We start from the raw sequence: 21,317 nt of genomic DNA on the forward strand, positions 1-21,317 counted from the left end.
CGGTGTGATTGGTGTGGCTGGTATGAGTCTTACCCGGGATTCATAAATCCTTCCTTATTGTGTACGCTCGTCCGGGCACAGTATCCTAACTGAAGCTTGGAGGAGGGTCATAGGGGGAGGAGCCAGTACACACCACCTGATCATAAAGCTTTACTTTTTGTGCCCTGTCTCCTGCGGAGCCGCTATTCCCCATGGTCCTTTCAGGAACCCCAGCATCCACTACGGACTCCGAGAAATAGAATTATCGGTAAGTAAATTCTTATTTTCGGAAGCCTTAGGGAGCACTGGCACAACTTGAAGACAGTGGGGTGGTGATGGTGGCTAACAGGGAACTGGCACTTTAAATAATCTAAGAAGTGAAACAGGCTCCTCCCCCTCTATCCCCCATCATCCCTCAGTTATGAATTAGCAGAGGAGATGGGAACAAGGAGCTTGTTTCAATATCAACTAAAGCGCTTCTCTATTAGACACAAAAATCTTAGTATATTTTATTGGAGCAGCTATCAACCTCACAAGCGCAGTATAAATTATATATTAAATACTTTTCCAAAAATGCGTTTTGGTTGCAACACAATGCGACTAGGACGCACAAATTTGATGTGGCACTTGTATATCTGTGTACGACGGCACTTTTCCCGATCGCGCCTCTTAGTTTATTCGGGTTTAGCCACTTTACGCGGCTAAACCCAAAACTAATGGGCACGACAGTGTGCATCAAATGAATATCTCCCTCTGCGATCTCCCGTCACATTAGATGGGAGGTCGGGGGTGATAACATTTGAAATCCCCATCTGAATCTGTACGCGGAGTTCTACATTGTAGAAGCCCTAAACCAGGCATTCCAACCACAGTCATCAAGGCACACCAACAGTGCATGTTTTAGAGATATCCAGGCTTCAGCACAGGTGACTTAATTAGTAGCTCAGTTATTTTGATTTAACCATCTGTGCAGCAGCCTGGACATCACTAAAACCTGCACTGTTGGTGTGCCTTGAGGACCGTGGTTGGGAATGCCTGCCCTAAACAAAGACCTATATAAAAATGACTGCACTGGACAATTAATATAGTGTCAATATTCACCTGTTCAGAAATAGAAAACACACAATTGGTTTCTCCTTAAACCACACACTTTATAACAAGACAACATAAGAAATATAATAGCATAATGGTAATGGAGCTACTACTCCTGCTGTGAAACAGCTGAATAAAATAGGAGTTCAACTGCAAATCTCACGCATGTAATTACGTTTAAAATAAGTCTGTAACCTCCAGGTATATTTCTCTATATTTATTTCAATATCAACCTGGTTTAGTGATAAATTAGGTCTAATTAAACAACTTTGTTAGAAGCACAATGCCGATAGTATAGTGCATAATTTCAGACCCCTGCAAAGTTATTAATTCCTACGTCCAATGATCGAGGTGGTCACTGTGGATTCTAATTGTGCCAGGCGTTGCTTATCCGTTGCCCAATGGATGTGATAGCGTGAGCCTTTTAAGGCTAGTTGGTAAATGCACTTGTTACTCCATGGGTATCCGGGGCAGTGTATCTTGCCTGCGGTAGAATAGTTGGCAGTTTGTGCTTGACGGCCAGGATCACAAGCTGCCATGAATCACAGTGCCGGCAGCCTGCTTCCACAGCTTGCCCTTCACACACTCACGGAGAGCATTAAAAGCATAAACTTTTGAGCGACACCACAATGAGATGCTATGGATGCTGTGTTGTAGCGGAGTCTTTCAGAGCGGACCCTCTTTTGTGCTCTAACCGCTCATGGCAACCATCACCGGAAGGTGTCTGAGTGTATGGTGTCCATCGCAAGACAGACACAATACATGATTATAATTACAGAATTAATAGTAGCCCCAAGGTTCCTCTAAATGGGAAACCCTAAAGGAGCTCCACGCACCCATACCACTAGGGGCTTTCAACTACAAGGTGTCAGAAATTCTGACCATACTCCAAGTCATCGTATGACCTATGTCAATGTGGTCATTGTCAACCATGTGACCAGATCCCATTTTATGCGTGGGGCTAAATTAATTTATACATCTTTTAACACATGCAACAAAAACCTGCATTGTCCCGGGTTTCAGGTATATGTGAAAGCAAACTACCCGGTACAATCCTCCTCTTTACCCAAGTCGTGCTGAGACCCGGGAATTTGCCTGCCTGATAGGCCCAGCAATTTCCCGGTCGCATGTGTGAAAGGGGCATTACTGGGATTGATCACAGCTCTTTTTGTAATGTGTAGAGCAATCCGTGTTATCGCTTCTGATGTTTTCCATAACTATAGCTTCTATTTTGTGCTTAATCCTATGTCATTATGTAATAGTTTCCATGTTTTTACCCAAATATTGGAGCTGTACTTGTTTATTGCTCCGACAAACTCCATAAATGCTGTTTGGAAGAATACAGTTTCACATTTTCTCTTCACTAGCATCCCTGAAAAAGTGCGCATAGCTGGCAGTATGGTGGCTATCCTGGCACTCTTTATTTTCACTGCTGTCCTGGTGGTTGAAGTTGAGATGGGTGCCCAGACCTTCTTCGATCTGACAATGGCAACTATTTGGTTTATAAATGGTAATTATGACTAATTTGTTTCCATAACCAGCTGCTGTTAAGTGAACAGTAACTACCTTTTAATTTCCATTTGATCACTGTTGGAATTATGAATTTGCATTAAGACCATGAGGTCGTGTACGTTAAATATATTTTGTATTAGCACAATGTAGATGGCAGGCTTCAAGCTTGATCAGTCATCTGTGTATGTGCAGGTATGGGGAATTGTTATCACAGGGTGTAAGCAGACAGGTTTGCCCTTGCTTCTCCACACCAGTAATACTCATCTATGTTTTAGTGACAAATTGGGCCAACAGGTATGCAATCTTGTCATCATTAATACATAGTGTGGCTTATACATATGTGGAAACTGAAGGAGGAGGTTGTTTTATATTGTTTTATAAATGATCTAATATTTCATTGGCCTTAATGTATGTATACACTGTAAACCGCTCTGAGTGATGGAATAAAAAAACAAAAATCTGTATTTCTCTATCATCCACTAGGGGACACTGGAGAGCTATACAGCTGGGGTGTGAAGATTGCAGACCTGAGGTGGCACAATTAATTTGTTTAAAAAAAAATTCACAGCTCGATCCTCCCTCTTCACGCCCCCCTATCCCTCCAGTTTGAAAAATTGTGCTAGGAGGTGGAAGCAACGAAAGGAACTCTTGCTCCACAAAAACTTTTTCTTTTAAAATCCACAGACGCTCCTGCATCATGCAGTGCTGGCGCCACGGATTTACCTGAGGAAATCATTTCTGCTGCGGGTTCAGGTACTGGGTGTTCTGCACCCCCCTAGTCAGCCCGCAGCACCTGTTGCAGATCCACCTTGTGCTGCATTTTCAAATATGCTGACTACGCTTGTAACAAGACTTACGCCCCCTCTGGGACCTCCTGTGCCATTACAGACACATATTGCCCCTTTAGTTAATCCACCATGGGCTGATGCTCTGTCAACCCAGTTACAGCAATTAAATCAGTCCTTGATTAAACATAAACCTAATCCTCGCCCTACTGGAACCAAAGGGTTATCTAAGCGGGTAATTTTTTTTTTTTAAATTGTTTATTTTAATTTTCAGGGTATAAACTTTACAGGTTACAAACATTACAGCAGCCTCCCCCCTTTCTTGGGGTGGGCTGTTCCGTCTAACATTACATTACCAATAGCAGAAATATAACCTTAAAATAAGGAACATGTGGTTCCCACAATGCAAAGATACAGCAAAGAGTTATGCCTCAGGGTAGACAGAGACTGTTCAAATGGGTGGGAACCAACACACAAGTTCGTGGTTATGACAGTAGGAGGGTAGAGACTAAAGAGATAGAACATGAAAGGCGAGAAAAAGAGACAGGGGAGATGGGGAGGGAATAGAGTAGAAGGGGGAGAGGGGACAGGGTTAGAGAGATGCCGCTGGTACGCCCCCGTGTTGCGCTGGTTACGCGCAGGGCGCTAGTACAAAATGGAAAGTGCAACTCGGGGAACACGGAAAGGATATGTTGAGGATATCCTCTGAGCTACTTGTCATGCTAGGAGAGTACAGGAATCATAATAGGAGGGCCGTCGAGCTCCCGGGGGGTCGAACTCCTTGTGCGGGAGCCTGTGAGTCAAACCATAGTTCCCATATTTGAAGAAACTGAAAAGATCTGTTATGGAGGTATGCAGTGATTTTTTCCATGCTTGCGAAGTACCATACTTTGTTGATAATCTGTTGTATAGGGGGGGACTCCCTCTTTTTCCAATTTAGGGCAATTGCGCATCTAGCCGCGTTCAAGATCTGTGTCAGTAGTTTACCGGAGTTCGGGGGTGCATTGGCAGTGGGGAGGCCTAGCAGGAAGGACCAAGGATCTTTTGTATATCCGGGTCTGGAGCACTGTACTCAACAGGTGTGCGACTGAATCCCAGAATAGCTTGATTTTAGGGCACGTCCACCATATGTGGAGGAAAGAGCCATGTCCGCCGCATCCTCTCCAGCACAAAGGCTGAGAGGAGGGAAACATTTTGTGAAGTCTAGAGGGGACTAGATACCACCGATATAAGATTTTATATGCGTTTTCCTTAACTAGGGTTGAAATCGAGGATTTTGCGGCAGCCGCAAAGACATCTGACCAATCATAGTCATCCGGTATCGGGCCAAGGTCCTGTTCCCACTTGAGTATAAAAGCCGGGGTCGTCATCTTATCCCCTACCTGGAGAAGGGAATACAGTTGGGAGATGATTCCACGAGCGAGCGGTTTGTGATAACAATAGGACTCCAGGGTGGAGAGAGGTTGGAATGGGGATGTGCTCGTTAAGGACGAGACAAAGTGTCTCACCTGGAGATAGGTAAAAGGATTCGCATCCGGGAAGTCATATTTTGACATGATTTCCGGTAAGGGTGCACAGGTCCCTTCGGACAACACGTCTAGAACAAAGCGGATGTTATGTGTCGACCATGAGTGCGAGCGGGTCATGGAATGGCCTGGGACGAAAGAAGGGTTGCCCCATAAGGGGGTAAGCGCCGAGGGGGATGACAGCATGTGGAAATGGCGTGTACAATAGTCCCAGATCTGACAAGTGAATTCCAGAACCGGGTGGAGTTGCAAATGGGGAGGTCTAGATTTAGGAGGGGATAAGAGTAGAGACGATAGAGAAGGAGTGTGGCTAAGCGTCCTCTCTAACTGAAGCCAACGTATGGACTGCGTAGGGGCGAACCATGCCACCGCTTGGCTGAGATGAGTAGCCAGATAGTAAAGACGGATATCTGGGAATCCTCTCCCCCCTTCTTGTACTGGTTTGCGGAGGGTAGAGAACCCTATCCTAGGGGTTTTATTTCTCCACACAAAACGTAGCAACCACGTATGGATTTGTGCCAGTACCGAATCCGGTACTTTCACTGGCAGCGTTTGAAATAGATAGAGGAGGCGGGGGGATAATATTCATTTTCAGAGCTATGATACGGCCTAACCAAGATGTGATTAGTGATTGCCATTTATGGAGATCGGCCTTAAGATTTTTAAGCAATGGCGAGAAATTTTCCTTAAACAAGTCTCCATAGCGGCTCGTAATATAGACCCCCAGATATCGAATTTTAGAGGTGCACCAGGTGAATTTGAAGTTGTTTTGCATGTTGGCTATTTGGGGAGGGGAGATGTGGAAGGGAAGAGCTTCCGTCTTGGACCAATTGACTTTGTAGCCCGATATCTTTCCGTATTCAGACAGGAGAGTAAAAAGGTTCGGCAGAGAGGTGTGAGGTGAGGAAAGTGATAGGAGGACGTCGTCTGCGAACAAGGAGATCTTGTAAACAGAGTCCCCTACTCCTAGCCCCCCGATATCGGGCGAGGTTCGAATTCGGGCTGCTAGTGGTTCTATCACTAAGGCAAAGATCAGGGGTGAGAGTGGGCAGCCCTGTCTGGTACCGTTGGAGATGTCCAAAGGGTCAGATTGTACTCCGTTTATAGATACTCTAGCGGAAGGGGTCGAATATAAGGCTTGTATCCCTGTAAGGAATTCCCCCTGAAAGCCCAGATGAGCAAGAGTTTCAAACATAAAGGGCCATCCTATTCTGTCAAATGCTTTCTCCGCGTCCAGAGAAAGCAAGAGAGCAGGAGTGTGTGTAAGGTTGATATAGTGGGTCAGGCTAATAACTCGTCTCGTGTTGTCTCGAGCTTGGCGGCCGGGGATAAATCCTACCTGGTCGTTATGGATAAGGTGGGGTAAGACTCTATTTAGACGGAGGGCTAATATTTTGGCATAGATCTTGATATCTGAGTTAAGTAGTGATATAGGCCTATAGTTAGCGCAATTAGATGTGTCCTTACCCTCCTTAGGAATGACTATTATCTTGGCCTCCAGTGCCGATTTGGAGAAAGAAGCTCCCTGCAAAACAGCATTGAAAAGGGCTGAGAGGTGAGGTGTAAGCTGGGGGAGAAAGGTCTTGTAATATGCGGCCGTAAAGCCGTCTGGGCCAGGAGCTTTGCTAAGTTTTAGGGATTTGACAACAGTGGCAATTTCTTCTTCGGATATCTCCGAATTCAATTCGGCTGAAACCGATGAGCTTAAACGAGGGAGATGGCATTGGGATAGGAAGGTACGGATAGCCCCAATAAAGTCTGATTTCGTCTGAGTGGTCTTATGGGCGTTGTATAGTTTCTCGTAGAAGCGAGAGAAAGTTTCAGTGATGCGTTTGGGATCCCTAGTCTTCTCACCAGAGGAATGCTGGATAGACATAACGTTATTCCTTGTAAGTTTAGCCCGGAGCCTAGAGGCTAGCAGCCGATCAGCTTTATCTCCTTTTTCGTAGAAGGATTGATTGAGCCACTTCAGGCTGGTCTCCACCTTCGTCGTCAGGAGCATGTTTAACTCACCTCTGACCGCAGATAGGGAGGAGAGATCCGTTTCGGACCCTGTTTTTTTGTGTTTCAGTGAGAGGGAGCCAAGCATGTCCGTGAGTTCCCGGATGCGTTTGGATCTGGCCTTCTTGTTATAAGAGGAGGCACTGATCAGGCATCCGCGTATGACCGCTTTGTGAGCGTCCCAAAGTAACATAGGGGGAACAGACGGGGATGTGTTTGTCTCAAAGTAGTGGGAGATTTCGGCGGCTATGTGGGCTTTCGTTTGGGGATTAAGAAGGAGTCTGTCGTTCAATCTCCACACAGGATGGCGAGCGGGTGGGTGTGGGCCCGAGACATCTACAGTGACCGGGCCGTGGTCTGACCACGTGTTGGGGTGAATGGAGGTGTCAATGATACATTGCGCAGGCTCCGAACTCAGGAAAATCATGTCTAGTCTCGTGTAAACATCGTATATGGGGGAATAGTAAGTGTAGTCTTTGGCAGTCGGCTCTTTCACTCTCCATGCATCGAAGAGAAGGTGCCGTGACAGCAGGAGGTTCAAAGCAGCTGCATTGCGCGTATGTGAGGGGCGCATAGATCTGGGCAGAGGTTTAGATCTGTCCAGAACGCTGTCTAAAGTCACATTAAAATCCCCCCCCAACACCACATTACCGCGTCTGTGTAGGGCTAAGAGGCTATTTAAGGAGTGGAAAAAGGGAGCCTGGATCTGGTTTGGAGCATAAACATTTAAGAATGTATAGGGGGTCCCGTTTAACAACCCCACCAGCAACAAGTATCTGCCTTCAGGGTCGCTCAGTATTTCAGAAGGGATGAAATCTAAATGATTAGCAAAGAGTACAGAGACCCCTTTCTTCTTGTGTATGGGGTCGCAAGCATGGAAAGTGTGCGGGAAGTGTTTGGACTTAAGTGCTGGGTGTGATTTACCTGAGAAGTGGGTCTCCTGTAGGAAAACGATATCGCCTTTAAGTTGCTTAAGGGATTGAAATAAAAGAGAGCGTTTACGCGGGCTATTCAGACCTTTCGTGTTCAATGTGATTATCCTAAGGACCATGGTTTGAGAGCAGAGCACTTTTCATGTGGAAGCGCGCCAGCGGAGTTCCGAAAGATATGGGGGAAGGAAAAGGAAAGGGGATCAGAAAGAAGAGAAGAGAGAGGGTAGGAGAACAGATGAAGAACAAGCATATATTAGCGTCAATGGTTAAAGGGCGGAGGAAATCCATTCTCGTCAGTCGGACCCAAGGGAGAAACAGACCCGCAGGTCTAGGTCGTCCGACGTCGACCCTAAAGGTCGAATGGGGGGTGGGTGAACCCAGCTGCTCAGAGAGGAGACCGGGTCCCGTGTGCGATCATACTATAATTAAGTGTACACATTGCGAACAATAAACTAGGGGAGCTTAGAGGGGAGGGAGGAGGGGAGGGGGGGGGGGGGGAACAGCATTAGTAGGACTGGGGGTAAACATGGCATGTTGACCGCATATTAACAACACTAACATTAAGACCTGCGTGGGGCAAAAAAAAAAACAAAAAGAAAACTCAGCCCAGACGGGCCTACCGGGACCGGAGCCCACGCGGCCAGCCACGAAGAACCCCGGCCCCGAGGGCCCGGACAGGCCCCCCCACAACAGGATCAACAAGGCATTAAATGGTAGACATTAGCTTAACCCAATGCTCTACACCGTATGGGGATCTTGGCATAGTGCGGAAAGACCCCTTGTAGTCCGTTAGGGACTCGTATGGTCATCAAGTCCTATCCTGGACATCCATACATGATAATTCATGTATCTGGGGAGGTGTGTGAAGCAGATCCGACGGTGGTCCAGTCTGAGGCTGGAGCTGTGAGAGAAGGGGAGGTGTTGACTGGGAGAGAACGTTGAGGGGTGGTCGGGGGGCCGGAGATGTTCAGTTGGTGTAGTAGTTGAAGGGCCTCGTCTGGGGATCTAGCGGAGAGGTATTTACCATCTGCTCTGACTTGGAGTGCAAAAGGGAAGCCCCATCTGTATCTGACATTATGATCTCTTAGGGCTTTGGTTATGTCTTTTAATTCCCTCCTTCTGTTCAGCGTGACCGGCGACAGGTCCTGGAAGATCAAGAGATCGGAGCCTTCGAACGGGATCGTCGACATCCTCCTGGTTTTGGCGTAGACTTGATCTTTGACCGCGAAATAATGAAAGCGGAGGATTACGTCTCTTGGTGTTTTAGCGTCTTGGGATCTAGGACGTAGAGCCCTGTGAGCCCTGTCTAGAAGAAGCATATCGTCTGGGACGGAGGGAGCGAGTGAACGGAAGAGGCGGAGTAGATAGTCCGTGAGGTGGTTTTGTTCTACCGTCTCGGGGACGTTACGGATTCTAAGATTGTTCCGGCGCCCTCTGTTGTCCAAATCTTCTTGTTTATCCGCTAAGAGCATAACATCCGTACGCATTTGAGATATCTCCTGTTCTGATTCTTGTTGGAAGGCGATAAGCTCTTCTTGTTTTCTTTCAATGGCATCTACTCTGGTGCCCAGGCTATCCACGTCCGATTTTAGACCCGAGATAGCCTCCTGTACTTCTGCACGGATTGATTTTTTAATATTACGCATCTCGGATAGGAGAAGGGCGACGTCAGCCTTTGTGGCGGGAGTGGAGGAAGAGTCATCGTCTGAGTCTTTGTCAGATATTGCTGAAGTGGGTGGGGGTGAGGTTGCTCTCCGGGTGGAGGATGGAGCAGGGTTCTTGAAGTAGCCCACCAGGTTATGGGCGTTCGACTTTTTCCCCCCTTTAGGCATAGTGGCGGAAAGAGGTGAGGTAGGTTAGTTGTCAACACCTGGGAAGGATGAGGGAAGCTCCTATATCATTAGGATCACACACGAGACCAAGTGTAGTACATATCGAGATCACATGCTAGACGCTTTGAAGAGGATGGTCAAACGGGCCCAGTCGGGCATGCCATGTAGGTAATGATCAAGCCTCAGCGCAATAAGTGTACGCTCTCAGGTTCCAGCAGGTTTGGGGTCCTCCGGGGACCGGGGCTTCTTTTAGGGATGCCCAAGGTCCTGCAGGCGTAACGTGCGTGGATGCCAAGGGGGGGGGGGGGGGACGACCCTGCAGGGTGCTTAGAGAGTACCGATATAATGGTAGTGGTGTTCTGAGGTGCTACCTGGCCTAGCAGTTCTGGCTCGTAGGAGCTCCTATAGAACACGATAGGATGTTCAGGGGGTAGGGGTGAGAGCAGAGTAAGGTATTCCCTCAGCCACCCGGCGGTGAACTGTCCTGCAGTTTGATGTCAGGGGGGTCTCCGAGGGGAGCACTGAGTGAGGCTCAGAGGGTAAAATAGGGCCACAGTGGGCCGGTCTTCTGGGGTGTGTGCTGCCGTATTTCTTCTGGGTCTGCCGTGCTGCCCCTTTTTTATTTTTTGTTCTGGTCCCCGGCCTAGGGGGATTGGTGAGAGCAGCAGGGAGCACCCTATAATGTGCAGCACCGGGTGGAGAGGCCGCACGTCTAGGCAGTGTTCAATATGGGACACGTAGGGCTGGCCGGGTGCGCGAGGCCCCGGTCTGAGGGCCGCCGGGAGGTCGCAGCTCGCGGGGGCTCAGGGCCTGCTCGCGATACCCTGCGAACCTCGGCTGGTGTTGCTGCAGAGGCGGGAGCCGCGGGGTAAGGAGGGGAGCACTGAGTGAGGCTCAGGGGACAAGATGGAGCCGCAATGGGCCGGTCTGATGGGGTGTGTGCTGCCCCCAAGATGGCCGCCGGGCTTCCTCTGGGTCTGCCGGGCTGCCCCGTTTCTGTCCTGATCTCCGGCCTAGGGGATTGGTATGAGTAGCAGGGAGCCCCTTCTATGAGTAGCAGGGAGCCCCTTCTAGTATGCAGCGGCGGGGAGAGAGAGGCCGCACGCCTGAGTCTTGGTCGACGTGGGACACTTCGGGCTGGCCGGGTGCGCGAGGCTCCGGTCTGAGGGCCGCCGGGAGGTCGCAGTTCGCGGGAGCCCAGGGCCTGCACGCGAGACACCGCAAGCCTCCGCTGGAGCCGCTGCAGAGGCGGGAGGCGCGGGGCGAGGAGGCAAGGAGTTCTGATGTCCGTCCTGAGTGCGTCAGCCAGAGGGGACTCACCCGCCGCGTGGAGCCGTCTCCGTCATCCGCGCCCGCTTCAGGTACATAGAGGGTCTCCGGCGTTGGGGGTAACGGCTCTTATCCCTTCTGGAAAACGGACTTGTCCACCCGATTTCCTCAGCTACCCGGTCCGTCCAGCCGCGCTTCTGGTAGGGGGGGAGGAGGGGGGTCGTACCACGGTCCCCGGCTTCTTGGGGAGGGGAAGGCCGCAACCTGCAGGAGCCCTGAGAAGGGCTCCCCGGCTCCGCAGCTGGGCCCCTCTGATGTTTTGTGCTAAGGGGAGCAGGTGTACCTGAATGGAGGTGCCTGAGGACCTTTGATGAGGTTTATATAAACGTTTTATGGACGAGGCCAGCAGGAGCTCAGAGAGATCGCTTCCTCTCAGCTTGCAAGCTAGGCCACGCCCCCCCCTAAGCGGGTAATTTTTTCCTCACAATCCACTAATATTTCGGATGATTCTTCCGATTCGTATGGGGAATATACTGATCCATCAGATGCTTATACTGCTGCTTCTGATTCTACAACACAGGTTGATGTTCCTGACCTAGTGGAGGCTATTAAGCTGATTCTTCAGATTGATGATGAGATTGAGCCTCCTGATACGTCTAAGAAACCTGATACGTTGAAACGTCAGAAGGTTACTAAATTGGTCTTAAAACATTCTGACCATTTAATTGACATACGTCAGGAATCCTGTTCTTCTCCAGGAAATACATTTTTCCTGTCTAAAACGATGGAGCTACCATCTATGCGGAGTTGAGTAACAAGTGGGAAACCCCGCCACCAGTGGACTCGCATGTAGCCCGTCTTGTGGTGTCATCTACTCTGCCTGTCACCACCATCACCTCTTTGAAGGAACCGATGAATAAGCTTGTGGAGGGTTGCTTGAAGTCTATTTACACTCTTACAGGTGCTGTACATAGACCCACTATGGCAGCCTCTTGGGCTGCAAAAGGCATTGATGCATGGGTTCAAGCAATTGGGGAAGAGCTACCTCTGAATTTTTCTGACACTGCCAGACAATATCTGTCCTATGTTACCACAGCCTCCCACTATATTCGAGATGCGGCCTCTGATGCAGGCGTTGTGGCTACCAAGGCATCTACTACGTCTATCCTGGCTCACCGGATTCTGTGGTTACGGTCCTGGTCGGTGGACCTGGACTCTAAGGGAAATATACTATTTGGAGAGGATCTGAACAAGATTATGACCGACTTAGCGTCGGCCAAGACTGCGTTTCTCCCAAGTACTAATCCTTCGGTTCCGAAGGCTAAGAGTACTACTTTTTGTTCCTTTCGACCTCCAGGTAAAGCAAAGGGTCAGGCGTAACCAAGACAGACTCGCACTTCCAAGTCCTCTAAGCCCAATCTAAACGTTCTTGGGCCGCCCGTCAGCCTGCTTCCAAACCAGACAAGCCTGCTGCATGACTGCGCGGGCCTACAGTTCGCCCAGGTATAGTTAAAGACCACTTTGAACGCCTGGGTACAGGAAGTGGTCTGTCACGGATACGTGATCTCTTTCAAGAGATGTACCCCTCGCCAGTTTTGCTCATCGGTTATCCCTTCGGATCCATTAAAATCACAAACTACGTTTGGTTGTCCAATCCCTCCTGGATACAAGAGTGATAGTGCCGGTGGACTGACCACGGCTTCTCGGATCTTCACCAAGGTCGTGACAGCCCTTCACCGCTATCAGGATCCTGCCGTATCTGGACGACTTGTAGATCCGGGGGAACTCCCCAGAGGTTCTCCTCCGTCATCTGGAATGGACGGTCCAATTCCTACAAGCCCACGGGTGGCTTATCAACTTGAAGAAATCCTCACTGGTCCCTGCTCATAGCATGGTGCACCTGGGGGCATTACTGGACACACAACCAACGATTGTTCTGGTCTCCAGAGAAGGTCCTGAAACTTCAGGACAGAATCAGATACTTCCTCTCTCTCGCCAAAGAGTGTCGATACATTCGGCGATGCAAGTGCTTGGCCTCATGGTGTCAGCTTTCGATGTGGTAGAGTACGCTCAATTTAATTCCCGCCCTCTGCAGAGGTTAATCCTTTCCAAGTGGGACGGCCTGCCTCACCGGATCAGGTCTCAAATGATCTCCTTGACTCCGGAGGTTCCTCTGTCACTGAGTTGGTGGCTACAGGACCAACAATTGAGCAGGGGTCTGCCCTTCTGAATCGCCAACTGGGTCCTCCTAACGACGGATGCCAGTCTGCGGGGTTAGGGCGCGGTGTTGGAGCAACACTCTCTCCAGGGTCAGTGGACCAGGTAAGTATCTCTCTTCCCAATAAACATTGTGGAATTGCGGGCATTGTTCAATGCGTTGACACTGGCCCTGCCTTTTCGTACAGAACGGGCCTGTTCAAGTACGATCAGACAAAGCCACCATGGTGGCGTACATAAATCATCAAGGCGGCACTCGAAGCCGCATGGCAATGATGGAAGTGTCAAAAATACTTAGATGAACGGAACTCCATCTGCCAGCACTATCGGCAGTGTTCATTCCGGGGGTTCTCAGCTGGGAAGCCGACTTCCTCAGTCGTCGGGACGTACACGCCGGGTAGTGGAGTCTTCATCCGAAGGTCTTACAACTCCTTGTGGACAAGTGGGGTCTATCAGATGTAGACCTGATGGCGTCTCAACACAATCGCAAGGTTCCGTTCTTCAGAGCAAGGACAAGGGATCCTCAAGCAGCGTTCGTGGACAATTCCACTGAACTTTCGGCTGCCATACCTGTTCCCTCCAGTGTCATTCCTGCCCAGGGTACTACAGAAGTTTAAGCAAGGAGGAGAAATACTGCTTCTAGTCGCTCCAGCGTGGCCCAGGCGGCATTGGTTCTCAGACCTGCAGGATCTCTCAATCGAGCGTCCTCATCTACTTCCTCATCGCCCAGACCTCCTCGTTCAGGGCCCTTGTGCTTACCAGGACCTGGCTTTGACGGCGTGGCTCTTGAAGCTTCACTCCTGAGGGCCAAAGGATTTTCTGAGGCAGTTATTCAAACTATGTTGAAGGCCCGCAAACCGGCTTCTGCACGGATTTATTATAGGGTGTGGAATTCTTTCTTCACCTGGTGTGCTGCTAAGAATTATGATGCATACAAGTTTAGTACTTCCAGACTTCTGGCTTTTTTGCAAAAAGGCCTGGATTTAGGATTTCGCCTGCCTCCCTCAAGGTTCATATTTCTTTCTTGTCGGTGTGGTTTCAGCAAAATTTTTATCTATTCCTGACGTTCATACATCTACTCAGGGCGTACTACGGATTCAGCATCCCTATGTCCCTCCTGTGACTCCATGGGATCTTTCTGTTCTTAATGCCCTTTAAGGGTCTCCGTTTGAACCTCTTGAGTCTGTGGACCTTAAATGCCTTACGCTTAAGGTCATTTTTCTGTTGGCTATTGCCTCTGCTAGGTAGGTGTCAGACTTAGGCGCTTTGTCCTGTCGGCTACCCTTTCTGATTTTTTTTACCGTGACCGGGCAGTTCTTAGAACTCGTCCTGGTTATCTACCTAAGGTGGTGTCATCTTTCCACCTTAACCAAGAGATTGTGGTTCCAGCCTTCATCTCTCCTGGTTTGTCCTCCAAAGAGCGATCTTTGGATGTGGTACAGGCTCTCCGTATGTATGTAGAAAGGACTGCCTCTATCCGGAGGTCAGATTCTCTTTTTGTACTTTTTGGTTTTCACAAACATGGCTGGCCTGCGAATAAGTAGACCTTGGCCAGATGGATTAGAATGGTGATTACACAAGCTAATGCGCAGGCTGGACTCCCAGCTCCTGCTGCTATCAAAGCCCATTCTACTCGCTCTGTTGGACCTTCTTGGACGGCCCGCTGTGGCACGTCCACTGAACAATTCTGCAAGGCGGCTACGTGGTCCTCAGTGAACGCGTTCATCAGGTTCTATGCCTTTGATGCTTCCACCTCCCAGGATGCTTTCTTTGGATGCCGGGTTCTTGTGCCCGCTACAGTGCGTCCCCTCCCATGAGGAACTGCTTAAGGACATCCCCGATGTTATTCCCAGTGGAATACCAGTGTACCCCACTGCAGAAATGGAGATTTATGGTAAGACTTACCATTGTTAAATCTTTCTGCGCGGTACACTAGTTTCCACAGGGCCCCCACCCTGATGCACTTAGCTTCTTTTGGGTTGTGTTGCATTAGCCGCTAGTCCCTTCTCCTGTCAGGAGAATGTGGGTCTATGTGACTAACATCTACCGTCTCTCTTACCTGCTACTGCATTGGACTGGTTAACAAAACTGAGCTCCAGTGTTTGGAGGCGGGGCTATAGAGGAGGCGGTGCAGTGGATCCTGGGAACATTCAAAGCTTTAGTCTTAGTGCCTCGGATCAAGATCCAACTCTACACCCTGATGTTATTCCCTGTGTAAACCAGTGTACCTCGCAGAAATAGACTACCAATACCAATGGTATGTCTTACCATAAATCTCCTTTTTATTCCAGCTCTTTGGCAAGTCCTATTTTCATTGCTCCCCATATCCTAGCTGTCTTTCTCCATCTATAATAATACAGTGAAAACACTGCTGTTTAGAGTGTGTGTGTGGGTTGGACATGGCGTCTAAAGCACCAACCAAGACCACAATTTTTTTTTAGATATGTTCAAAATGAGAAAAAGAGCACAAGTGTTGGCAGCTCTGGGGTGTGCGACACATGTTTGGGAATGGACGCTCAACCTGGGAGCAGTGGTCCATCAGGGTTATGGGAAAATTACCTGGTGTTTATCTACAAAGAGATGGCGGAATCCCGTAAGCAACATTTAAAATGGGCTGCTGGTTTCTCGAAAACTATGGAAAAATTCCTCATTAGGCTTACTCCGCCAGCACAGGTGGAAAAACCTGTGCGCATATCTGTAAAGAGACCTCTTCCTGTCCTGCAAGAAGAGTCGGAAGAGGAGGGTCTCTTGTTAGATAAGGAGGAGAGAGAATCGGTTGAGGAGATATTGGATGGTAAACCTCAGGAGGAGGATTCAGAGGCTAAAAGGGTTAGAATCCCTTATTGAGGCTGTTAAACAGGTACTTAATTTCAAAGAAGAAGAAATTAAGGAACCTGAAGTGTTTGATTTGTTTGAATCACAGAAGCCACCAGCGACAGTGTTTCTGATTCCTCAGACACTTCAAGATCAGATGGAAGCAGCTGGACAGACTCTTCCAATTGCTCAAAAAGTTCATTGTTAATTACCCCTTGCCTAAGGGAGTAATGTCCAAATGGGAAGTGCCACTGATTGTTGATGCGTCTCTGGCTAGATTGTCAAAGACAATGTGAGTACACTTTAAGATGTGTCAGATCATAAGTTGTATACAGCCCTAAATCCATCTTCGTGGCTGCAGGTGCGTCACAGAGCCCTACCATTATAGGTACATGGGTCAATAAGGCTATTGTCACTTGGGCATGACAGAGAGTTCAATCTTGCAGCGGAGGATAATACACAGGAAGAAATAGTTTGACTAGCGGAACATATCCTGGTGTCTGCCCCTTATCCGGGAGTCAAGCCACAAAAAATGCTAGTAGGATAGCATCACGCATTTCAGCTTCGGCAATATCAGCCAGGCGGATTCTCTGGCTCAGAGATTGGCAAGTGGATTCAGATTAAAGGCAGCGGAAGCAATCCCCTTTGTGGGGGACGCGTTGTTTGGTCCTGAATTGGACAAGTGGATTTTGCAAGCCACGGCGGGAAAAATCCACGTTTCTGCCAACTACTTATCCTAGAATCACACAACCGGTAAGAAGAAGCTACTCTGGTCCGGTGTTTACATTTTTTAGGTCTCAGTCCTTTCGTGCCAGAGATAGAGGCTATGGTGGTCAAGGTCGTTGAAACAGAAGCAGAGGCTGTTCCCAGTCTACAACGCGAAAGCAGGACTCTGACTGCTGACAAGACTCCCAAGGTGGGCGCACGGTTGATGGGGTTTCAGGAAGCCTGGGCCGAAACATCCCCAGAAGTCTGTATCAACAAATTTATTTCCCAGGGTTATCGAATGGATTTTCTCTTACGTCCTATTGGATTATGGGGTCCACATTAGTACCATGGGGTACAGACAGGTCCACTAGGAGCCACTGGCACTTTAAGAGTTTGAGAGTGTGGGCTGGCTCCTCCCTCTATGCCCCTCCTAACAGACTCAGTTTAGTAAATGTGCCCGGAGGAGGCGGTCACAGCTAGGGGAGCTCTCCAGAGTTTCTCTAGTACAAGGTTTTTTTTAGAGTTTATTATTTTACAGGGAGCCTCCCTGCTTCGTGGGCCTAAGAGGGGGGGGGGGGGGGGTAGTAGTGTCCGCCCTAAGGGGTCTGAGCAACTATCTCCACTGACAGGACAGTGAGCTCCTGAGGGGATTGATCGCTGCCACAGGGGATCGCTCACCCTGGCAGCATGCCGCCTCCCCCTTACAGAGCCAGAAGACTGGTGGCGAGTTAGTCACCTGCACCTCTAGCAAGCGGGGAGCCGGTGTGAAGATGGCGGCAACAGGGAAGGGAGCGCAGTAATAACTGCGCTCCGGGGCTCAGCGGTACTTGGTGTGGCGCTGTGAGGGACGCCCTGAGCCAGCGCCTACACCCTACACTGGTCGGCAAGCCTGTCAGGGACCCTGGATCACAGCCGGCACATACCTCAGGCCAGTGTAATTCAAACAGAGAGCGGGAAGCAGCGTCATGAAAGGGGGCAGGGCTTCTCAGAGCGGACCCAGCCGCGTTCAGCGCCATTTTCCCTGCCTGCAGAGACGCTGAAAGGGAGAGCTGTCCTTCCTCATCAACTCCAGCTATCTTGTACGGTACCATGGGGTTGTAGAAGGTACTAAGGTACACAGTCAGTGCTGGGTAGTGGCTGTTCTCTATCCAAAAAGCGCTGTGTGTGGGTTGGCTCCAATCTCTGTGTCTCTCTTGGCATTCTTGGGGGGGGGGGGGGGGGTGTTTGTGGTCTCCATTAAGCTGTGTCCAGGGACTCTTGTGTCATATGCTGCTGAGGATATGTCCTTTCAGGATGATGCCATTCCATGTAATCAGGATTGCACAGTGTTAGCACAGGTCCCAGCAAGGGAGCCTGAGTGGTTAGCCTCTCTTAAAAGCATGATTTCTCAGATTTCTACTAGAGTTGCACAAAATGAGTCTGCAACTCAGGTTTTACAGAACTCTATGGCTGTTTTGTCTGGTTCCTCAGGAACACCTGACGTACGCTCACACAAACGTGCTCTTGCCCAAATTATGCAGGATGACACGGATATCGATTCTGACATGGCAGACAATGATGGGGATGTGCTGCGGGTGGTGGTATCTCTTGCAAAAAGGGTGCAGTTGATGATAGAGGCCCTTAGAGATGTGTTGAATATTGCTGTTACAACACCCGAGCAGGTTGAGGAGGCTTACTTCACAGACAATAAGAAAGCCTCGCTAACCTTCCCTGCATCTAGGGAATGAATTGCTATTTTTGAGTGAGCCTGGGGAAACCCGGAGAAAAAATGTAAGATACCTAGAAGGGTTCTGGTTGCTTTCCCTGAGGAGGATAGGAAAAAATGGGAAAATCCACCCATAGTTGACGCATCTGTATCCAGACTCTCAAAAATTGTGGTTTTTACCTGTCCCAGAATCTATCGCGTTAAAAGAACCGGCTGATCACAAAATTTACGCTACGCTCAAATCCATATACACGGCTTCAGGGGCGATACTACGTCCTACTATTGCCTGTGCATGGATTTCCAAAGCTATAGTAAAGTTGGTCAGGCAGGTTACTTGAGGATTGGGATACAATGGATAAAAGTAATGTTGAATTGTTTTTACGTAACTTTCAGGATTCTGCAGGATTTATGGTGGAATCCATGAAAGACCTGAGTTCGATGGCTGCAGCGATATCTTCCATGTGTGTGTCAGCTCGCAGAGGACTTTGGCTGCGCCAGTGATCTGCCGACGAATCCAGGAGAGGTGTGGAGACCCTACCCTACACAGGCCAGGCTCTCTTTGGGGAAGCGTTGGATGCGTGGATTTCCACGACTACCTCGGGTAAGTCACCTTTTCTTCCCTCAGCTGTACCTGCTACGAAGAAACCTTTTACTTCACCTGCATCACAGTCCTTTTGGGCCGCTAAAGCAAGAAAGGCCAAGCCGTCTAACAACTTCTTTAGGGGAGGTCGGCCAAAGTCCAAGAAACCTGCTGCTGCGGGTTCTCAGGAACAGAAGCCTGCTTCAAGTACGCCTAAGTTTTCAGCATGACGGTGCACCACGCGTCCTGGAGGTAGGGTCGGTGGGGGCGAGACTCAGGCATTTCAGCCACGTCTGGTGTCGTCCGGCCTGGATTCCAGGGTACAGGCTGGCGTTTCATATTCTCCCACCTCACCGGTTCTGTAAATCAGGCTTGCCAGCTTTGCTGGCAGACAGGGTTGTCCTGCAGGAAGCCATCCAAAAGTTGGTGGAGTCACAGGTCATTGTACCAGTTCCACCCCATTTGCAAAACAAGGGTTACTATGCGAACCTTTTCGTGGTACTGAAACCGGATGGTTCAGTCAGGCCCATTTTGAACTTAAAATCGCTAAACCCCTATCTGAGGGAGTTCAAGTTCAAAATGGAGTCTCTGAGGGCGGTGATATCAGGTCTGGAGGAGGGGGAATTCCTGGTATCCCTGGATATCAAGGATGTGTACCTTCACATTCCGATTTGGCCGCCGCATCAAGGTTTTCTCGGATTCGCACTGTTATACAGTTATGTTCAGTTCCACACCTTGCCATTCGGCCTCTCCACAGCACCGATGGTTCTCCTCCGCAGACAGGGGGTGAACATAGTTCCATATCTGGACGATCTGCTGATAAAGGTATCGTCCAAGGAGAAGCTGTTACAGTCCATTGCTCTCTCAACCCATCTACTCAGGGAACACGGTTGGATCCTGAATCTTCCAAAGTCACATTTGGAACCGACCAGGAGTTTGTCCTTTCTGGGAATGATCCTCATCACGGAAGTGCAGAGGGTGTTTCTTCCGCAAGAGAAAGCTTTGGTGATGCAAACAATCGTCCACGATGTCATGAAGCCTACCCGGGTATCGGTTCATCAGTGCATTCGCCTTCTGGGGAAGATGGTGGCCTCTTACGAGGCTCTGCAGTACGGGAAGTTTCACGCTCGGCCCTACCAGCTGGATCTCCTGGACAAGTGGTCGGGCTCTCATCTACATATGCACCAGAGAATACGTCTGTCACCAAAGGCCAGGAATTCACTCCTCTGGTGGCTACAGTTGCCTCACCTTCTGGAGGGCTGCATGTTCTGGATTCAGGACTGGATCTTTCTAACCACGGATGCAAGTCTCCCGGGCTGGGGCGCAGTCACTCAGAGGGAAACCTTCCAAGAACGGTGTTCAGACCTGGAATCCAGCCTTCCAATAAACATTCTGGAACTAAGAGCCGTCTACAACGGTCTTCTCCAAGCAGCCCATTTTCTGCGAGATCGAGCCATTCAAGTGCAGTCGGACAATGTAATGACGGTGGATTACATAAACCGGCAGGGCAGAAATACACGTTGGAGGTAATAAGAATCATCCTCTGGGCAGAAATACACGTTTTGGCGCTGTCAGCAATCTTCTTTCCGTGAGTAGACAACTCGGAAGCGGACTTCCTCAGCAGACACTATCTCCATCCGGGAGAGTGGGGACTCCATCCGGAGGTGTTTTCGGAGGTAACAGATCTTTGGGGTGTACTTCAAATAGACATGATGGCCTCTCGTCTCAACAAGAAGTTTCGGCAGTGTTGTTCCAGGTCGAGGGACCCACAAGCCGTGGCGGTGGATGCCCTAGTGACTCCGTGGGTGTTCCAGTCGGTGTACTTATTTCCTCCACTAACACTCATTCCAAGAGTTCTAAAACTCATAAGAAGAACAAGGGTTCAGGCGATCCTCATTGGTCCGGACTGGCCAAGAAGGGCTTTGTACGCGGATCTTCTGGATCTACTGCCGAGGCCTTTTCCTCTTCAGGAGGACCTGCTGCAGCAGGCGCCGTTCGCTTATCAAGACTTACTGCGGCTACGTTTGACGGTATGGAAGTTGAATGCCAGATATTAGCTCGGAAGGGCATTCCGAACAGGGTTATTCCTATCCTGATACAGGCTAGGAAAGGAGTAACGTCTAAACGTTACCATCGTATTTGGAAAAATGATGTATCTTGGTGTGAGTCCAAGAGGTTTCGTATGGTGGTGTTTCAACTGGGACGGTTTCTCCTCTTCCTGCAAACAGCTGTGGATATGGGCCTGAGGTTGGGATCCGTAAAGGTCCAGATTTCGGCCCTATCCATTTTCTTCCAGAGATAGTTGGCTGCCCTCCCTGAGGTTCACACTTTTCTGAAGAGGGTTCTGCACAACCATCCTCCCTTT

The 21,317-nt window shown here is 49.4% G+C and overlaps 1 protein-coding gene across 4 annotated transcripts in view; it reads left to right on the top strand.

Annotated features, from left to right (window-relative positions):
- Positions 1-21,317, top strand: part of SLC29A2 (solute carrier family 29 member 2) — a 312,574-nt gene that overhangs the window by 189,556 nt on the left and 101,701 nt on the right. For all 4 annotated transcript variants that reach the window (XM_063945097.1, XM_063945098.1, XM_063945096.1 and 1 more), the window contains exon 5: positions 2,439-2,581. In XM_063945097.1, the coding sequence (XP_063801167.1) occupies positions 2,439-2,581 (143 nt within the window). The remainder of the gene's footprint in view (positions 1-2,438; positions 2,582-21,317) is intronic.

This window comes from Pseudophryne corroboree, chromosome 11, assembly GCF_028390025.1.
Source record: "Pseudophryne corroboree isolate aPseCor3 chromosome 11, aPseCor3.hap2, whole genome shotgun sequence".
Classification (NCBI taxonomy): domain Eukaryota; kingdom Metazoa; phylum Chordata; class Amphibia; order Anura; family Myobatrachidae; genus Pseudophryne; species Pseudophryne corroboree.